This window comes from Trichomycterus rosablanca, chromosome 25, assembly GCF_030014385.1.
Source record: "Trichomycterus rosablanca isolate fTriRos1 chromosome 25, fTriRos1.hap1, whole genome shotgun sequence".
In the NCBI taxonomy this organism is placed as follows: domain Eukaryota; kingdom Metazoa; phylum Chordata; class Actinopteri; order Siluriformes; family Trichomycteridae; genus Trichomycterus; species Trichomycterus rosablanca.
In genome coordinates, this window is record NC_086012.1 from 1,604,073 (window position 1) to 1,622,493 (window position 18,421).

Here is an 18,421-nt window from a genome sequence, read left to right on the forward strand (position 1 = left end):
GTCGATTCTACACAATATTTTTCTTATTATAAAAAGAAACTGAAACGAAAGCAGGCAATATTTGGGAAATATTATGGTGGTACATGGGCGTGGGCAGTAGTGTGGGTTATCTGGTGGTCCTTGCTTCTGGTCACTGTGAGTGTAACAGTGTTAAGAGCATGATCACGGCCTTGATTTCCACCGGTTATTCAGGTTTTCTTATCAGCTTCCAGAATCATGCAGAAGATCGGTATTCGATATCTTAAAACTTGGGTTTCCGGGTGGAGTCGTGAGAAAGGTTTCACGGCTGATGCAGTGAGTGCTGCACAGCGGCAAAGGTTTTGGGGACCTGGGTTTGATCCTCTCATTACAGTCTGTAATGTGTTTGAGATGCTTCTCACATAGGGGAGCTGCTGTAATGTCCCATTTCCACTGCACAGTAATTATTGATCAAAGATACAGGGACATGTGCTGTACCTAAATTGGTTTACCCTTCTTGACCAGGGACCAAGCGTACTGAAGCAGGCTGTATGGGTGGAGTAAGAAACAGGGAGAATAGAAATTTGAAGTAGATATTATGAAAGCAAACTGAATATGGTGCTGTTGTTGCTATTGCTATTTTTGATAGTTACAGCGGCCTATTTGCTCTTAGCATCAGGTGGAGAGTTCCCTACCTCCCTAACCTTCTACTTTTCTGAATCCCCATGTGCACAGAATCTTATTTTAAACCTGGACTTTTGCAAATCCATTTTCCTTGTTGCTATAAACTTTACACTTTGTTTAGGTCTCTGTTTTTGAAGAGAATTTTATAACCACTGGTTGCAGAATGGTTGAATTAATGAATCGAATATGAGAATCGACTCTTTTTGGATCACTACCAACGTCCCTAAGGCTGCGTCGTACTAGCGTACTAAATAGTATGTAAAATAGAAGTCCACTAGATAAGCCGTACGTATTTATTTAAGCAACTCACACACACTATTAAGTACGGTAGTATGGTATTTAAGACGAAGCCAAAAGGGTTTTACTAACTGTGTTTACACTTCTGTACCAATTATCTACACACAATATTAAATACGATTAAACAATGTAAGTGGGTAAATATATAATAAAGTATGTTCACGTTTAAAAGATTTAATTTAACTTAGAAGCTAACTTAAGGCCAATATTTTGCTAATTCAACACTAGCCTTGCTTCACCTAGATGGGACGGAATCCAAATTACTCTTTACTCCCTGTAGAAGTGCACACTACACTACATGTGAATGAATGTCTCATACACCCTAACTAGTGCACTTATTATCCGAATCAAAGCTTTTTTAGTTACGTTCTAATACTGGAATCAAGTAAATCTGTACTACAGCGACATCTACTGTTAAAAAAAGAGAGACTGCAACTCCAGAATAACGACGTAGTTAAAAAAAGAAATATAATTTACTTTGTTCATTTTTACGAACTGATTATTTCAGGTCAGGGTCGCGGTGAGTGAGATGCTCTGATAGGCTTGGTAGGCTGTACTCCTACCACTGCAGGGCGCCACACACTTTTTAAGTTATGAAAACGTTCATAGAACGTTACCTAAACCTCATTTGCAACCATAATTTAACGTTCTGGGAACGTTGTCTTGGAATGTTCTAAGAACATTTTAAATAAGGTCCTCTGAACGTTCCCTTAACATTGCATTTTGGTTGTATGAATATTTTATTAGAACGTTCCTTCAACGTTATTTTGTCATTTTTTTGTTTGTTGTCTTAATATTCTCAAGACATTTAATACAAGTTAAAGAACATACCCAAAATTTTTTTTGAATGTTTTAAATGTTACTTTAACATACTTTTAACATAACTACAGTATGTAATGTGGGTTACACTTGATCAAATACAACTTGTTTTGGAGAAATTTGATGAATATTTTAAAAGTTATTAAAGTTATGAATAAAAATCTGTTTTTTATTATATAATAAAGGGTAAAAGTGTCAGTATAAGAGTTGTAGTATGTAATGTGGGTTACACTTGATCAAATACAACTTGTTTTGGAACAATTTGATGAATATTTTAAAAGCTATTGAAGTTATTAATATGCTGAATCCACTTGTCAGCTGCTCCTAATTGCTCAGTAGTTGTAAATCAGTAAGTGATATGGCATGACGGGAGACTATCCAGGGTAGACTGGCTACTCTGAGTCTATAATTCATGACTGTTCCTGTTAAAACGATTTTGTTGTGCTCTGAGAGGAAATAAATGGACGCTGTGAAAGCCACAAAAACGCAGGAGGGTCTACATTAAAGCCAATGATCAGGTGTCTACATTATTTTAGCAATACAGCATACATTATGTGTATTCCTGCCCTGCACCCAGAGTTCCTGGGTGACTCTAGACCCATCACAACTCTAAAAAGAATAAAACAGTAAAAACAAATGGCTGTATACATTATTACACTTTAATAGTGTATGAAGAGTTATGGAGAGAAATCAGAATATCAGTCATGTTTGGTGAATTTTACAGTATAATCTGTAGCAGATTTCCCCTGCAGTCTTTATGTAGGAGGTTTATGGGGGAGGGAGTGAAGGTAAACCTTATCCTTGTAGCCCGTGTCTAATCCACCAGCTTAATCTGATCATTGGGTTACTTCTACACTCTTCCTATCATTATCTGTGACAATGATGGCAGGAGCGAGACACTTCATCGTTTCAGGTAGGCCAGAAAAATCTATAGTGTTAGTACTGTGTTCATGAACTGGATTATGAAATGATAAGCTCTGTTTTATATTCGTATTGATCTTTTCAGTGCTCGTATTGGGCATAACTCACGTGGCAGCCCAGGTTGAGGAACTTGATGGCAGGTATGCTTTTGTGATGTTTTATTTTATTTATACAAGTGAGAACTAAAGGTCTTACATAGACACCTGATGAGCTACTCTAAATCTTAAAATCTGCTTTCCACCAAACGTATTGGTGTTTTTACTGGATTCATATTTTTAATATTTAAATATTAATACATTACAATAGGCGCTCAGTTGACTCACAAGTGGGGTATGCCAGTCCACTACTGCTGACATTTGTGGGCACAGGGGGCATTTGGTGACCCAGGGTTTAAATCCTATAGGCTAATGTCTGAGGAAGAATGGACGAACAGCCTAGCCAGTCAGTGCGCTCTCAGTGCAGGTCCAAAGCCCAGACAAAATAAGATCCGGCATAAAACTGGTCTGGTATGGGAACCAGATCTGTTCTGGTGACTCCTAAATATGAAAGCAGTAAAAAAACAAGTATAAATGCATCATAACCTAAAAGTTATCAGCACGAATAAAGCCATAAATTATTATGCTTGTAATTCAGGTGTTTTTAATAGCATCTCAAAACGCTGTGTCTACTTTATTTCCTGTCTTGTTTAAATAAAAATTTTTACCCTGTGCTAATCCACATTCTGCATTCCTTCCAGGTTTATGGAGTACAGAAAGACTGAACCATGGCTGGTGGAGGTGAGTTGAACCTGAATCTGTTGTGATTTGCAGTGCTGTGTAGAACTGAATCTGGTCCGTCCCGCAGTTCTACGCTCCGTGGTGTGAATACTGTAAGACGTTTGACCTGATCTGGTATGAGGTTGCCGATGAGTTGAAGAGTATGGGCTCTCCGGTTAACGTGGGCAAGATGGACACTACAGTCTACACGGGTGAGTAAAGTGTTTATTTTTGTTTCTATTTGTGTTTACCTTTAAAATTTACATACATATGCAGGTTAGTCAAAACATTAGGACCACCAGCAGGCCAAACCCAAGCGCTTAAAAATGATGCAAATTATAAATAGATATACAGATAGATAGATAGATAGATAGATAGATAGATAGATAGATAGATAGATAGATAGATAGATAGATAGACAGACAGACATCTTCAGCCAATCACAATGCACCACACCAGCTTGTCTGCTTTCTAATAGGATTAGTAATGAAATCCTAAAACCCCGGCAGACATGATCTGATCTGATTTGATTTGATTTACTTTATTGTCCCACTAGGGGAAATTTTACTTGGGCCATCCCGGGCTACATATCGTATAACATACAGCGACATACTATGCAATACAAACATTGAACATCAAACAGCAATAATTTTCCAGCCATTTTTGACAACACTAGTTAACTTATTCGTTAGTTTGGTTGAAAGGCCACCAAACCAGACAGAAATACCGTAACTTGCAATGCTCTCTAATATGGTCTTATAAAACAGAATCATAATCCTTTGGTCCACTCCAAAGCTAGGTTTAAGTGTCTTATAATTTATGATCAGATGCCCAGTGTGCACAGGTATATGTGTCCTTTTTTATATTGAAGCATCATTCATTCATTTATTAATTTTTACTTAGTGGGTCGCGCTGTGGCCTAGCAGCAATAAGGGCCTAGGTTCGATTCCCAAACTGGGCTGTCAGGGTCCTTTCTGTGTGTTTGCATGTTCTCCATGTGTCTGGGTTCTCTGGTTTTCTCCCACAAGTCCAAAGACGTGCAGTCAGGTTACTTAGAGCTACTAAATTGCCCTGAGTGAGTGTGTGTGATCCTGACCAGAATGCAGTGGTTAGTGAACTAGTGCTGGGTCTGGTGTCACTTGGACGCCAAGCAGGACCACACCCTGGACACGTTTGTTTAGACAATATGGAAATCACCTTCATCAGCTACACCACAGTAAAACTGGCCACAAATGTAGAAGAAAAGAGACTTTAATAGAGAAATTTTTAGGCTTTACAGCAGAGAAAAATTGTGTTCATTTGATTTATAGCCAGTCCGACCAGCGCGGCTCTCCGTGACTGATTTACCATTTAATGCACGTGATGTTTACACAACTCCCTGCAGTAGTGTTTAAATATTTACACTGAAGCTGAAACTAGTTAATTAAATTGTTTTTTTTCTTTTTTAGATGCCGTCAGTGAGTTTAACATTCGTGGATACCCATCCATCATCCTGTAAGTGTATTTGAGAAAATTGGTTGCACATTAAATGCGCCGTCAATATACAACTGTGACTGTACGCAGTCCGAGCAATTCAGAATTAAGGGCTTTGCTCAGGGGCCCAACAGTGCCAACCTGGCAAATGTGGGGCTTGAACTAGTGACCTTCATGATGAATTATTGCCCCTCACAGCCACAGTAAAATAAAACGTCATTAAGGGAGCGACTGTTTTTACTGGTGAGCAGTAAAGCCTCCTGAGGAGCATCTATTACAGGATTAGAGGAGTGTAAACAGACCAGCGCAGCTCTGTGGGTTTCAGATCATGTTTTCTCAGCCTTACTGGTCAACTAATTCAAGTTTATGCTTTTAGAATTCGCATCGATCATCACGCATTTCATTTTTCTCTCTCACCAGAGTAAAAGGAGAGAAGCGTTTTGACTATCGAGGCCCGAGGACGAAAGACGCCATCCTTGAATTTACCAGCAGGGTCTCTGGGTAAATAGTGATTTTAATTTTATATACCGGAAAGAAAGAAGAGCTGTTTGGAGTTACTTTATGTCAGGGGTGTCCAAACTTTGCTTGTTGGGGGCCAGATGGAGTAAAAAATAAGCAAACATAATTTTATTTCTAAAATACCTCTCAAGATTTTTCAAAATTGGTTTGCGGGGCGTAAAAAAGATCCCCCACATTCTCCTGGCAGGTGAAAAGAAGTGATCAGCTGTGTGTGTATGTTATGACAGGGGTCTTGATTAGGGGTCTTAAATCAAGCTTTCATATAACAAGGATTTTTATTGTTTCTGTTGATTCCAGCCCCACCGTACGATCCCTGACCAGTGTGCAGCTTTTTCAGCACGTCCTCAGCCGGCATGAGCTTTTCTTTCTTTATATCGGAGGAAGGTCACCACTGAAGGTAGGTCTTACACCAACTGTTGATATATTAGGAATGAAAAATGGCTGTCATGATGTGCCTGAGGTTTAACAAACACTTGTGGGACAAACTATGTATTAATACTGAGACACAGAGGATAATTTTTCTTTAATAGAATGTACAAAAGACCCAGTGTGACGTGGTAAAACAATATATTTTTATTTCAGAGCCAGTTTTATAAAGCAGCAGCTGAATTTGTCGTCCACAACTATTTCTTCTCAGCCACAGAAGAGGTTTTACCACAGGTAAAAATGTCTTTCTTTTTTCACATAAATTTAATAGAAATGCAGGTTAAAAACTGACTTTGTTTCTTGTTATAACTCAGACAGTCACGCTGGAAGCTCTGCCCTCTGTCGCAGTGTTTAAGGACGGAACGTTTTACACCTACGACGGTGGGAACTTTTTTTTTTGGATGTTTTAAATTCACCTACTTTAATTTTATGTGACTTGGAGGTTTGTAGAGCTACACTATGTGACCAAAAGTATTTGGACACCTGATCATGAGCTTGTCGGACATCCTATTTCTTTTCAGCTAATAGAACAGCCGCTCTTCTGTATGTCTGTGGGAATTCGTGTCCATTCAGTCAAAAGATGACGATGTTTGTATGTTTCAGTTTGTTCCAAAGCTCTTGAGTGGGGCTTGAGCTTTTCTCCATGTGATTATAGCGCTTGCTTTGTGCACAGACCTTCCCTAAACTGTTGCTGCAAAGCTGGAAGCATATCAGTTCCTTTATATAACTGATTTATTACACCTGTTAGCAATTGGTATGGCTAAAACACATGAATTCTTCATAACAACTCACAGTGGATTCAAAACAAAGAACATTTTAAATGATTTTGCTATTTTTCAAATATATTTCTTATTTACTCTTATGTTTACTTTTAAATACTCTCATATATTTACCTTTTTAGTCTTATTTACAAAAGTATTTGTCTATATAATTCTAAACACCTCCTACATTACCATCATGTCCTCAATATTCAATAAAATTCAGCAAAACACAAAAGCAGACGGATGTTAGTTTTCTAGAACCAGTAAAACCAGCCACAGAGTTTTAATTCTGTGCTGTGCCGTCACGCGAGCGTCTCAGTTCCAGGCAGTTTCCTCTCATGGCCTCCTGGATGGAGCCGCTCGCAGAAGGCGGCAGCTCGTATCGGAAAAACAGAGCGTCCAAGCACAGGGTGACCAGGAAGGGACTCAGGTAGTAGTCGTTGGGCAGGCGAGAGCAGCGATGGCGCACCCTGAGGACGAACTCCAGGCCGGAGCAGTCCTCCTGCATCTGGACACTGGTCTGCTCCACCTCGCTGTTGTAGTAGAAGGTTTTCTGGCGCCAGAAGTTCAGCAGTAACGAGTTGTTGCATCGGACCTGGACGCGGAACACGGCCGTGTCGGTGGACGTCTCCAGGACGTAGATGGTCAGGACGTCCATCAGGGTCGGAGGAAGGAAGGGCGTGTCCTGTGAGGACGGAAGATTCTTCAGTGTCATTCTACCAGGAATGACAGCAGAGCTGCTCAAGCATTGAATCATTTGATATATAGAAATGGTCACTATGTGGTCAAAAGTATATGGACACATATTGTGCTTATCCTGACCACGCAGTTTGGTTTATTTCACAGCCAATTATTTTGATTTCAGAAGCCAATTAAAATTGAAATCATATTTCGTCCACCTTCCAAAGCATGCAGAAGGTGGACTGGCTTCTCTGAATTGCTCTCTGTCATCTGTAAGTAAGTAAATGTGCGTATGTGTGTTGCCCTGTGATGGACTGGCACAGAACCCACCAAACCAAACCCAACCCAACCTGTCCAGAACCAAATCTAACCTTACTAAAATCAGTGCGCTCTGGTGGCGCAGTCGTCTTAGCGACGTGATTGACTATGTCTAAGAGGGTGGCTGAAGCCCTGAAATTGGCTGGCACCCTCTCTTGGGTGCGCCAAGTGTTTCCCAGGCCTGCTGTGACCCGTACCAGGATAAAACGCTTGATGTAAATAAATAACATAATTTTATTTTAGTAAAATTATTAGAATTTTTACCTTTCAGTGTTTTCGTGCTGGAAGTGTTTTCTCCACAGATCCTCTCAGTAGTAAATCTCGCCTCTCCATGATATCAGGTCCGGCAGGTACACGATCCTCGCGGTTTCATAGAAACTGTCTACGTGAACTGAACGAACGCGAAGCTGCTTTACGTCTCCTTTAACTTTAGGACCGTAAACAACTTCTTTAACCGTGTCCACCATCCGCCCTGAGTCAACTGACTTAGTAAAACATCCCGCGCTCGACTAAAAGCGTTTGTTGTGTGTTTAGTGTCACAGAGACTGTTTACTTAACATCCTCACCGCTGCCTAATCCAACAAGGTTAAGTATGATTACACTGGAGCTCCACTTCAGAGGAATAACTGCAAAAATAACATTTGCATATGATCAAAAGTATGCGGACACTCGTCAGCTTGTTGAACATCCAATTCCAAAACTATGGACATTAAAATTCATGCCCAGCTGTAGCCTAGTGGTTAAGGTACTGGACTAGTACTGGACTAGTAACCAGAAGGTTGCCAGTTAGGTTGCCGGTTCAAGCTGCCGCCACTGCCAGGTTGCCACTGTTGGGTCACAGTACTGTAAGTCGCTTTGGATAAAAGCATCAGCTAAATGCCGAAAATGTAAATGTAATGCCCCACCTCCCTAAAGATGCAGGAGGTGGATTGGCTACTTTAACTTGCTGCTTGGTGTGAGAGAGTGAATAGGGTGTGTTCCAGTATTTAGCACACGCTTCTATACAAAGCGAATCACACTTATTACTGAATACAATTCAAGCAATTGAAATTTAAGGGCCTTGCTCAGGGGCCAAGCAGTGGCAGCTTGGTGACGGTGGGGCTTAAACTGACACCCTTATGATTACTAGTCCAGTACCTTAACCGCTGAGCTACCGCTGCCCGAAATTATGGACATAAGGTTCCAAAATCATGGACTTTAATATGGGCCTGCTTCTACATTCCAGCTTTCACACGATTTTGGAGTGTACCTATTGTAATTTGTGCCTATTCAGTCAAAGGGAATGAGGTGGCGGCTCTGTGCAGACCAAACTCAGTCCAGTCATGTTAAAAGTGGAAGTGGTCCATATACTTTTGACCATATAGTGTATATTAAAAGTATGTACATTATGTTATATTATTATATTTTTATTTTTACTTTGATGTTTCTGTGTAGAGGAGCGTGATGGGAATCTGTCGTCCTGGGTGGACCGAGAACGTTTTCCTCGTTACTTCCAGATGGACAGCTTCACACTCTACCAGATGGGGGAACGAAGTACGATTACACCCTTGTAAAATTTTCCACATACTTCTTTTGCCCCTTGTTGCACCCCTTGTTGAGCAACCCAGGAGGGGTGTAGTGGAGGGGGAAGGGAAGAGAAAGCAAGAGAAATATGTAAATATATAAAAAATGTACATTATTTGAAAATACATGCTTCCCTGGCTGCATGGAAAGCCATGCTATGCACCAAGGCCGTAATCACAGTATATCTTCGAGAAGCTTTGCCCCCTAATATTCAAATATGCTCAAAATGCCCCCCCCCTCCCCCCCAATATACTGATGTAAAAATGATAAGTAAACATGTTCCACTCACTAGCTTTACGTTATGTTAGGATCCGTCTCAATTCCCATTAGGAATGTTTTAGAATGGCAGGGACCCCCCCCAAACTGGTAGATTCACCCCCCTCCCATTGTTTAATTCATGCCTACGACCTTGCAATGCACCCCTCGAATACTGCACCCCATCATTAGTGCATGCTCCTAAGGTCGAAACAAAATCGACGCCCTCAGTTGTGCCTGTTTGGGTGCCTGGCTAGGTCAAGATCTTGGTGGTGTTGGGTTAGCGTATTACACCTCAGTGCCAGAATTGGCTGTGTCTGAGGGAGGAAAGGCTGCAACAGTGACTCCTACTGTCTGGTCAAGGCACTGATACAAGCGACAGAAGCATAGAGAGAGCAGCATGTGTTGGAGGATGCGTGTACTAGCACGCAGGTCTCGTGCAACCAGCAGAGGTCGCCAGAGCTCACAGGGAAATTTAACTTATCCAGTTTGGGTGGGTGGGGGTGCATTTAGGATTTGTGATGAATTGTTACTCATGCATGATTGTGTTTTCTGTGTTCTGTTTTAGCGAAGCTTGTAGCTTTAGCCGTGGTGGATGAGAAGAACCCAACAACACAGGGGATTCGGTAAGACCCCTGGCGTTCCACTGCATGAGGCTGGACATGCCTCGTGTTTTAAAGTGCTTTAAACACGACTAATATTTTCTCACTTTATTCTCTTTACAGTTATAGAACCCTCGTAGAAAAAGTGGCGACTGAACACAGAGATGAATACAACATGTGAGTTCATAACTAACATTTTGAGGCATTTTAATTTTTCCATATTTGGGTTTATTGTAAAATATTAAACGTGTCTGTGTTTGTGTTGTAGGAACTTTCAGTTCGGCTACGTGGATGGAAATGAGTACGTCAACGGCGTCATCATGGGGTGAGCACTATGGAACGCTAAAAGCTAAACTGCTAGCAGAGCTTCTTCTGTTTTTTATGCTCAGGTTGTGTGTTAGTGAACCCTTTGGAATTAATTTTTTGCAATTAATTGCTCGTAACACATTATATTGTTTATATTACAAAATAATAGAACCTTATATAACAGTAATAACATTCCTGTAGTGGCTCATCAGTCTCAAACAAGAAATCCATGAAGTTTAAAGGGTTCTTTACCTTTTTATTAGTCTTAGTCTTAGTTTTGTGTACGCTGAACCTCCTGGTCTCTTCTTTCCTCAGTGAATTAGCAATGCCGTCTCTCATCGTGATAAACATGACGACTGATGGATACTACCTACCTCAACGTGAGGTCGAGACTGTCGAAGACCTGCTTCAATTCCTCAACAGCATCCTGCTGGGAAAATCTGAGGTCTAATCACCTTCTTTTATTGTTTTGCAGCTGCAATTTTGTGCTAGATTGTTTAAAAAAAAACTTGAGTTCCTTTATAAGAATATTGTGGGTTTTCTTGTCATGCTGCAAAGTTCAATGACAATATAAAACTTTCTACACCAGCAAACTGATTATTTAAGCTGCTGTATGTGCTGTATCCTTGCCTGGATGAAGACGTTGGCTGGATGGCCAGCTCTAGTAAGGGTCAAGGTTGTATTGTGGTTCTGGGAGCACTCAAAGCCTTAGAAGTTATTTTTTGCCACAATTTGGTGATGGAGCTCCACTGAATACTTTTGTAAACATTACTTATGTGATTTCAGTTTTTGAAAAAACTCAAAAAGACGTTTTAATTCTACTGTTATAAGTGACTACACGTTGATTGTTGGGTAAAATGGCAAATCTATCTATTAAAAATCACAAACTCAACACGATACAGTGTGCAAAAGGTCCAGGGGTCTGAATACTTTCTGTTGTCACTGTTTCGTGTGTTTCTTAGTTACTCGGAGGGAACGGATTCCTGCGGCGCATGAAAAGACTTTACTATCGAGCCACGACCACCATTCAGGTGACGCCACATGCTAATATTAGAGAAGAAGAACAAATATTTAGGAGAACGTTGTCCCAGTCACAGTCGATTCACATGATCTCTAAACTAAAGCGCTCTTTTCTCTGTCACCCAGACCAGCTTCGCGTCAGCTCCCTACCTCACCTGCTTCATGTTCTCACTGCCGATGGGCGTGATCGGATTCATCATCGTAGGGATCTGTACGGCTGAACGGGTGGAGGACGATGGCGCTGAAGATGGTCCTGCTCGTCCTGCCATCACTCACAGGAAGAAAGCTCAAGCCAAGAAGAAGGATTAGAGAGACTACGAGTGGTGATTGAAGAACCGCCCAACTGTTCATCAGTGGTTATGACGATGGTTGTCAGCCTGGTCCTGGACCACCATTACTGTGCCTGTTTTAGTTTTCTCCCCTCTAACATATGTTGATGTATTTATAAGATATAAAATAATGAACAAAAATGCAAAATAACATGTATACTCCAGGACCAGGGTTAGAAACCACTGTGTTAAACCAATGTGACAGAGCATTAATAAAATATTGATTGTAAAAACTGCAAAAAATCAGCATGGTGTTATTATTAAAGCAGAAAAAGGTGCATACCAGAACTTAAAAAATATACCCCAAACTAACGATGAAAAGCCTCAGAAAATGGGACCTACGTAATACATACCGTAATAATAATTATTATAATGTAATAACAACAATACAATACATCAATACAGAGCCCACTGTAACCCAAACCTATCAAGGATGTGTTAAATATTAAAACATCAATAAACAGTGTTGACTCAGCGGAGGTATCAGACTGTTAACCAGAAAGTTTAGCCTCACCATTGCCAAGCTGCCCTCGGGGCCTTGAGCTGGACGGTAACTGTTAGTTGCTTGGACTGTGTAATGACTTAGTGCTATATAATCAACCACTGACTATAATACTTTGACCAAACACTGTGCTGCAACCACAAAAAGAGTAAAACTGTACTATTAAATCGACTGTATTTTACCAGGTCTTGGAAAATGGTCCTGTTAGCCAGTTAACAATTTGCATAGAGGGAGAAAAGTATAGAATCACAATTAGTTTTGTATTATATTGTCAATGCATAGATCCACTTTGACTTTGAACTTATAAACTAGTATAAATGTGAAGCATCAACAATAACAATATGTTACAAATATGTAACAAAACCACAAGGAAAAATGTTCAGTACATAAAAATACATTCAGTTCTAAATATTTTTTACTGCAAATAGATAATAAAAATGTTCTTGTTTTAGTTGCACCTGACTTATTTATAAAAGACGTTGCCATTGGTTGAGAGAATTGTATGCAATAAAAAGTAATAGTGATTAAATAATTATTCAACATGTATTATTTAGTTTTGTAATAGTTTAAACCAGCTTTGCATCTTGACCTTTACCTGTGTCTGTATAAGTACCAAGTGGATATTTGCACTGAACGTTAAGTAAATAAAACCAAACCTGGTTAAACTGTTGTTTCTTTTTTCATCAGTTATTCTTTTGATAAGGGAAATTAAAACAAATAAAAGAAGTAATGAGTTGACAAAGCTGATATAATAATGTAATACAATTAATGCACATTAGAATATGCTTTATATACTTTAATATTATTATACTATACCAGCCAATGCCTCTTTCTTTTCAAATACAATTTTTAATGATTATTTTATTAGAACTTCATGAACTCTTTGTTTTACTCATGCTTTCATTTAGCTGCAGAAAGCTGCAATACTAACACAAATAAAACTTTTAATCAGTTACCTAAAGAAAAGAAAATACAATAAGATCTGTGCATTAGTATTATGCAAAAGTTTAAACACTCCTGGTTCATTTCCATGTTTTGTTTGTGAAACGAAGGTAGCACATAATGTAGTACAGGTAACTTAAATGTACATTTGTGGGCAACTTAAGTGCACAAATTATATTTATTTGCTAAATTTGACATATTAAGAAATGTGTACATGCCAAGTTGTATGATTCTCACTCCAGTGTTTTCAATTTAGCAAATAATCAGTAATTGTGCATTATTATGGGCAGGATTTTTACTATGTAAAGAATGTGTTAACTTATTCTTTAGTACCCACTTATCACTAATTACCAAAACATGGATTTAACAGAGAATTGCGTCCATATATTTGCATAAAGAACGAGATTTATTTGAATACGTGTGCATGGATTTATATCGTCTGTATCGAAGCGCCATCTGTAGTTATGAACTAACCTAAACCATTTGGAGAATTGTACACACTTTAAGCTATGTTTTACTTCAGCCTCGCTACAACAAGAAATCAAATTAGTTTTTTTTTGGTTGGTTTAAAAAGAACTTATCGTGTTCCACCGTGTTTAGAGCAGCACAGCAGCTAAATATACCGAGTTTAAGTAGATTATCTTCGGTCAAACGGGTAGAGGTGTTACATTGAAGTGTGATACGGTCGCAACTTGTTGCTGCGCATGCGCAGTACGGATAAACTAAAATGGCAGTCAACGTAGAGCGGTTTCTATCGGGAAGTTACGGCAGTGTCATTTGTTGGTATAACACCGGTTCTGTACGCAAAGTAGTAACGTGATATGTTTCAGGAGGAACTTCTAGTGTCGCACACCAACCAGTTGTACAGAAAATATGCTTTTATTTGACGATTTAATGGATTTAACTCGTGGAAAACTTAGAATGGACTTTTATCAAGAGCTTCATACTTGGCAAAGACTGAAAATTGCTGGAATTCCTCTGAGTAGAAACTACAAACACATTTCTGAGTGCTGTTAAGGAGGAAATAATCCCACATGTGGTTTTTGGATCATGGCTGCGGAGTGTATGGTGAAGGTTGTGGTTCTGTTTTGTCTCGTGATGTTGGGATCTTGTTTCTCAGGGATTTTTGACACTTTGGATAAATATACCTCCAGCGAGAGCAACGATCGGTCCAGATTCCCTTTAGACAATTCCACCATCCAGCCAGGACTTCACATGGCATCAGACATTCATCCAAACCTCTACTTTGACCTCACAGAACTCCGATCGCTGAAGAAGAAAGCTGCCAGTACACATGGTCACATTTTCAAAGTGATCCAGAACGCCGTGAGCGTCATGCTGGACAGCCCAGCGATCTACCTGCCACCGTTAAACCACGAGGAATTCGGAAAGAAGTGGAATGAGATTTATGGCAACAACCTTCCGCCTCTTGCACTTTACTGTCTTCTCCAGCCTGAGGACACTGCAGCTGTTAAGTTTCTGATTAAATACATGGATAGGATGGTGGAATATCCAGACTGGGCAGTGACCAGTGCGCCAAATGATGAAGTTCCAGTCGCCCACTCGCTCACAGGCTTTGCTACAGCGTACGACTTCATTTACATGTATCTGGATGCCCCGAAAAAGGTTCGGTACCTTAAAAAGATACGTTCTGTCACTGAGGAACTTTTCAGACTCTCAAAGCATAGAGGTTGGGGCAGACAATTTCTACAAAACCACCAGACTACAAACATACTTGCCATTCTTATTGGTGCTATTGTGACGGGTTTGCATAACGACCGTGAGACCATGATGTGGAAGCAAGTTGCTGTGAACTACATGGAAAAGACCATGTTCCTGTTAAACCATATTGTCGACGGTTCCTTGGATGAAGGTGTAGCGTACGGCAGCTACACAGCCAAATCCATCACTCAGTATGTTTTCTTAGCATTACGCCATTTTGACATTGACAACACGAGGAACAACTGGCTCAGAGCGCACTTTATGTTTTACTATGCCACCGTTCTGCCTGGTTTTCAAAGATCAGTGGGCATCGCTGATTCGAACTACAACTGGTTCTATGGGCCTGAGAGTCAGCTGGTTTTCCTGGATGCTTTTGTGCTCAGAAGTGGCTCTGGAAACTGGCTTGCCCAACAGATCAGGAAGCACAGGCCCAAAGATGGACCCATGATGCCGTCGGTAGCCCAACGCTGGGCCACTTTGCATACAGAGTTTATTTGGTTTGATGCAGAACTTCCTGCCCAGCCTCCTGCTGGTTTTGGGAAAGAAAGCATGCATGCTTTTTTAAACTGGGGGGTGGTTACATATGGGGCAGGGTTGCCTTCAGGCCAGGGCAACACCTTTGTATCTTTTAAATCTGGGAAGTTAGGTGGTCGCGCAGTATATGACATTGTTCATGCTAAGCCTTATTCCTGGATTGATAGCTGGATTAATTTCAACCCAGGTCATGAACACCCTGATCAGAACTCTTTTACCTTTGCCCCGAATGGGCAGGTTTTTGTCTCTGAAGCTTTGTATGGCCCAAAATACAGCTACCTCAACAATGTACTGGTATTTGCACCTTCCCCGACAAGCCAGTGCAATGAACCATGGGAAGGACAGCTGGGAGAGTGTTCGAAGTGGTTACGATGGGGAGAAAAGGAGGTAGGAGACAGCGCTGGTGAAGTTATTGCAGCAGCTTCACACGAGGACACCTTATTTGTTAGCGGAGAGGCTGCGTCAGCCTATTCCTCTGCCATGAAGCTGAAAAGTGTGTATCGGGCCCTGGTTCTGCTTAACTCTCAGACTTTGTTGGTCTTAGATCACGTAGAAAAAGAAGAGGCGTCTCCGCTGACCTCATTTAGTGCCTTTTTTCACAATCTGGACATTGACTTGAGATATGTCCCTCACAGGTCTTTAGGCAGGTACAGTGGAGCGATGATGGATGTCTGGGATGCCCATTACGAAATGTTCTGGCTGGACAGTCAGGGCAACAGTCCAGTTGGCAGGATACAGGAAGTAGAGCAGGTCGCGGAGTTCAAAAAGAGATGGACACAATTTATTAACGTGACTTTTTCTATGGAGGGTTTGGTCACTCGTGTAGCATATTTAATGCACGGCCCATTTGTCAAGGTCTCAGATTGCAGATTCATTGACAAAAGCAAAAATGGGGTTAAACTGGCTATTACTCTGAATGACACGGAGACTGTAGTGTCTATTGCAACCAACTACAACGATATAGGTGCCAGGCGTAGCTATTTAGGCTTTGCAGGATTTGCGAAAGCTGAGAGCGCAAACAGGATCATTAATTTTGGTCAAGGAAGTCAAGCTTACAACAGCCAAATCCAAAAATATTCCACGTTTAGCGTTGGTTTTGTCATCAATATCACAACCGTGTGGATTCTGTGTTTCGCCATCGCGTTTTTGACCATCAAAAGAAAGTTTACAGTGTCATCTCGTAAACTTATGCGCTGCTCTGTTGTTTCGGTCTTAATCTTCTGGGTGCTTGAACTTTTAGTTTTGTCGTATCGCTGTCAGGATGTCTTCTGTGGCATCATGTCGAGAAATCCCCAACGTTCAGCGGAGAAAACCAACCTCCCTCCTGATCAAACCTCAGATCCCCTGCCATTCATAATCATCACCTCACTTCCGGGCTCTGGCGCTGAGATTCTACAACCCCTATTTGATAACAGCTCAGACTTTGTGTACCTTAGCGTGCCCTCGACGTACCTCCGCATCCCAGAGACAAATTTTGCTCCTGATTCTTTTACAGACGCTTGCGAGTGGTCCAGGGTAGATGCACAGAGCGGGAAATTTCAAACCATTCAAGGATGGTTCCATTCCATGGTGCATAACATCAGACTACACCTGCAAAACATTCAGCTCTACAAGAGCAGCAGCTATACGGGGGCAAAATTAGCTCAGCGAGCAAAGAAGGGGCGGAGGAAACTCCTGATGGAGCAGAGGACCACAAGCAAGGAGGTGGAATATATAAAGGACTTGAGGCAGCACTTAGTCACATATCCAAATGCTTGTCCTGTCCTGAACCTGCGCAGCGGTAGCTGGTCCTTAAAATTACCTTTCATCCACGAGGTCATAGGGCACTCGCTCCGCTCACTCCAAGTGGTGCGAGACCCACGAGCGTGGATCTATCTTATGCTTTACAACACCAAACCAAGCCTTTACGCCAGCAAAAACATTAAGAAACGCTTACTCAACATAATAAAACAGGGCAGTGATCAGGCAGCTCAGGGGTGCACCAGGTTTGACGCTGCGTTTCAGCCTCTGGGAAGCGTTCTCGCTCAGCCTGACGCTAGCCCGGTCCTGCTGCTCGCTCACCTCTGGCTGGCTCACACATCGGCCAGCCTTAAAGCGAGCTCAGACCTGCCCTCGCACGCCTACCTCAGGGTGAAATTCGAAGATATCGTGAATTCTCCTGAGAGTACAGCGGAGAGCATACACAAGTTCCTTGGGGTGCCTGTCACACCCGCCGCTCTAAACCAGCTCGCATTTGCTACGTCCACAAATCTGTATCATTTAGTTTATGAAGGGGAGATATCTCCTGCCAAAATTGACGTGTGGAAGGAAAAGCTGGCTTCTGATGAGGTTACACTGATAGAGAAAGTCTGTGCGACTGTCATGGATAATCTAGGCTATGAAAGGCATGCACCCTTCATATAAACAATATTGAATGTTGGGATTTGTGTAAAATATGTTTTGTATGAAATTATCTTTTGATATTAAAGAAGTTTATCAGTATTTTGTGTTGCATTCTTTGAGAAAAATCTACGCTTGAATTAGATTTAGTTTCTTCATATAAAAAGGGACCTGAAAATTAGCAGTGTAGCATTATGAATGTTGAACTTTTAATGTTAAAGAAATATGAATTTTTTAAAAACCTTGTCTGTATTTACTGCATCGGTAGCATTTGACTGACTACTAAAGTATAATTTATACATAGTTCCATGTACTAAAAATAATTTAAAACGTTTTTTGCAGCAAGTCAGGGACTACTTTTTTCGAGGGAAGAATTAGAGGTTACCAATGTGAGTCATGTGGCTCTGACTCACATAGAACCCACCAAATCTATATTTATTTACTTTAATATCTATAGTTATGAATTTGTCGTAATATAATTTTGTATTTTACACATTTATAAACTTTCCCTGACAAAAATACGATATCCAACACTCATATTATGACTGTGTACTGGTAATTGCTAAGTTGCTAACTGGTTGCATCACCTTTAGCAGCAGTGTTAGATTCATGTTCGAATCTCCTAATACTTTATAAAGTCCATAAATCTATAAAT

At 40.7% G+C, this 18,421-nt stretch overlaps 2 protein-coding genes across 2 annotated transcripts; both read left to right on the forward strand.

Moving 5' to 3' along the window:
* Positions 1-2,508: 2,508 nt before the first annotated feature.
* Positions 2,509-11,930, forward strand: tmx3a (thioredoxin related transmembrane protein 3a). The gene is made up of 16 exons (XM_062987486.1): positions 2,509-2,671; positions 2,765-2,819; positions 3,416-3,455; positions 3,523-3,646; positions 4,883-4,928; positions 5,328-5,408; positions 5,724-5,823; positions 6,009-6,086; positions 6,167-6,233; positions 9,047-9,145; positions 9,999-10,056; positions 10,156-10,209; positions 10,301-10,357; positions 10,654-10,783; positions 11,301-11,369; positions 11,485-11,930. Exons 1-16 carry the CDS (start codon positions 2,638-2,640, stop codon positions 11,665-11,667), a joined length of 1,275 nt encoding a protein of 424 aa, XP_062843556.1. The 5' UTR covers positions 2,509-2,637; the 3' UTR covers positions 11,668-11,930.
* A 2,071-nt stretch (positions 11,931-14,001) lies between these two features.
* Positions 14,002-17,868, forward strand: dsela (dermatan sulfate epimerase like a). The gene has a single exon (XM_062987674.1). The coding sequence runs from the start codon at positions 14,182-14,184 to the stop codon at positions 17,788-17,790; it is 3,609 nt and encodes a 1,202-aa protein (XP_062843744.1). The 5' UTR covers positions 14,002-14,181; the 3' UTR covers positions 17,791-17,868.
* The last annotated feature ends 553 nt before the right edge of the window (positions 17,869-18,421 follow it).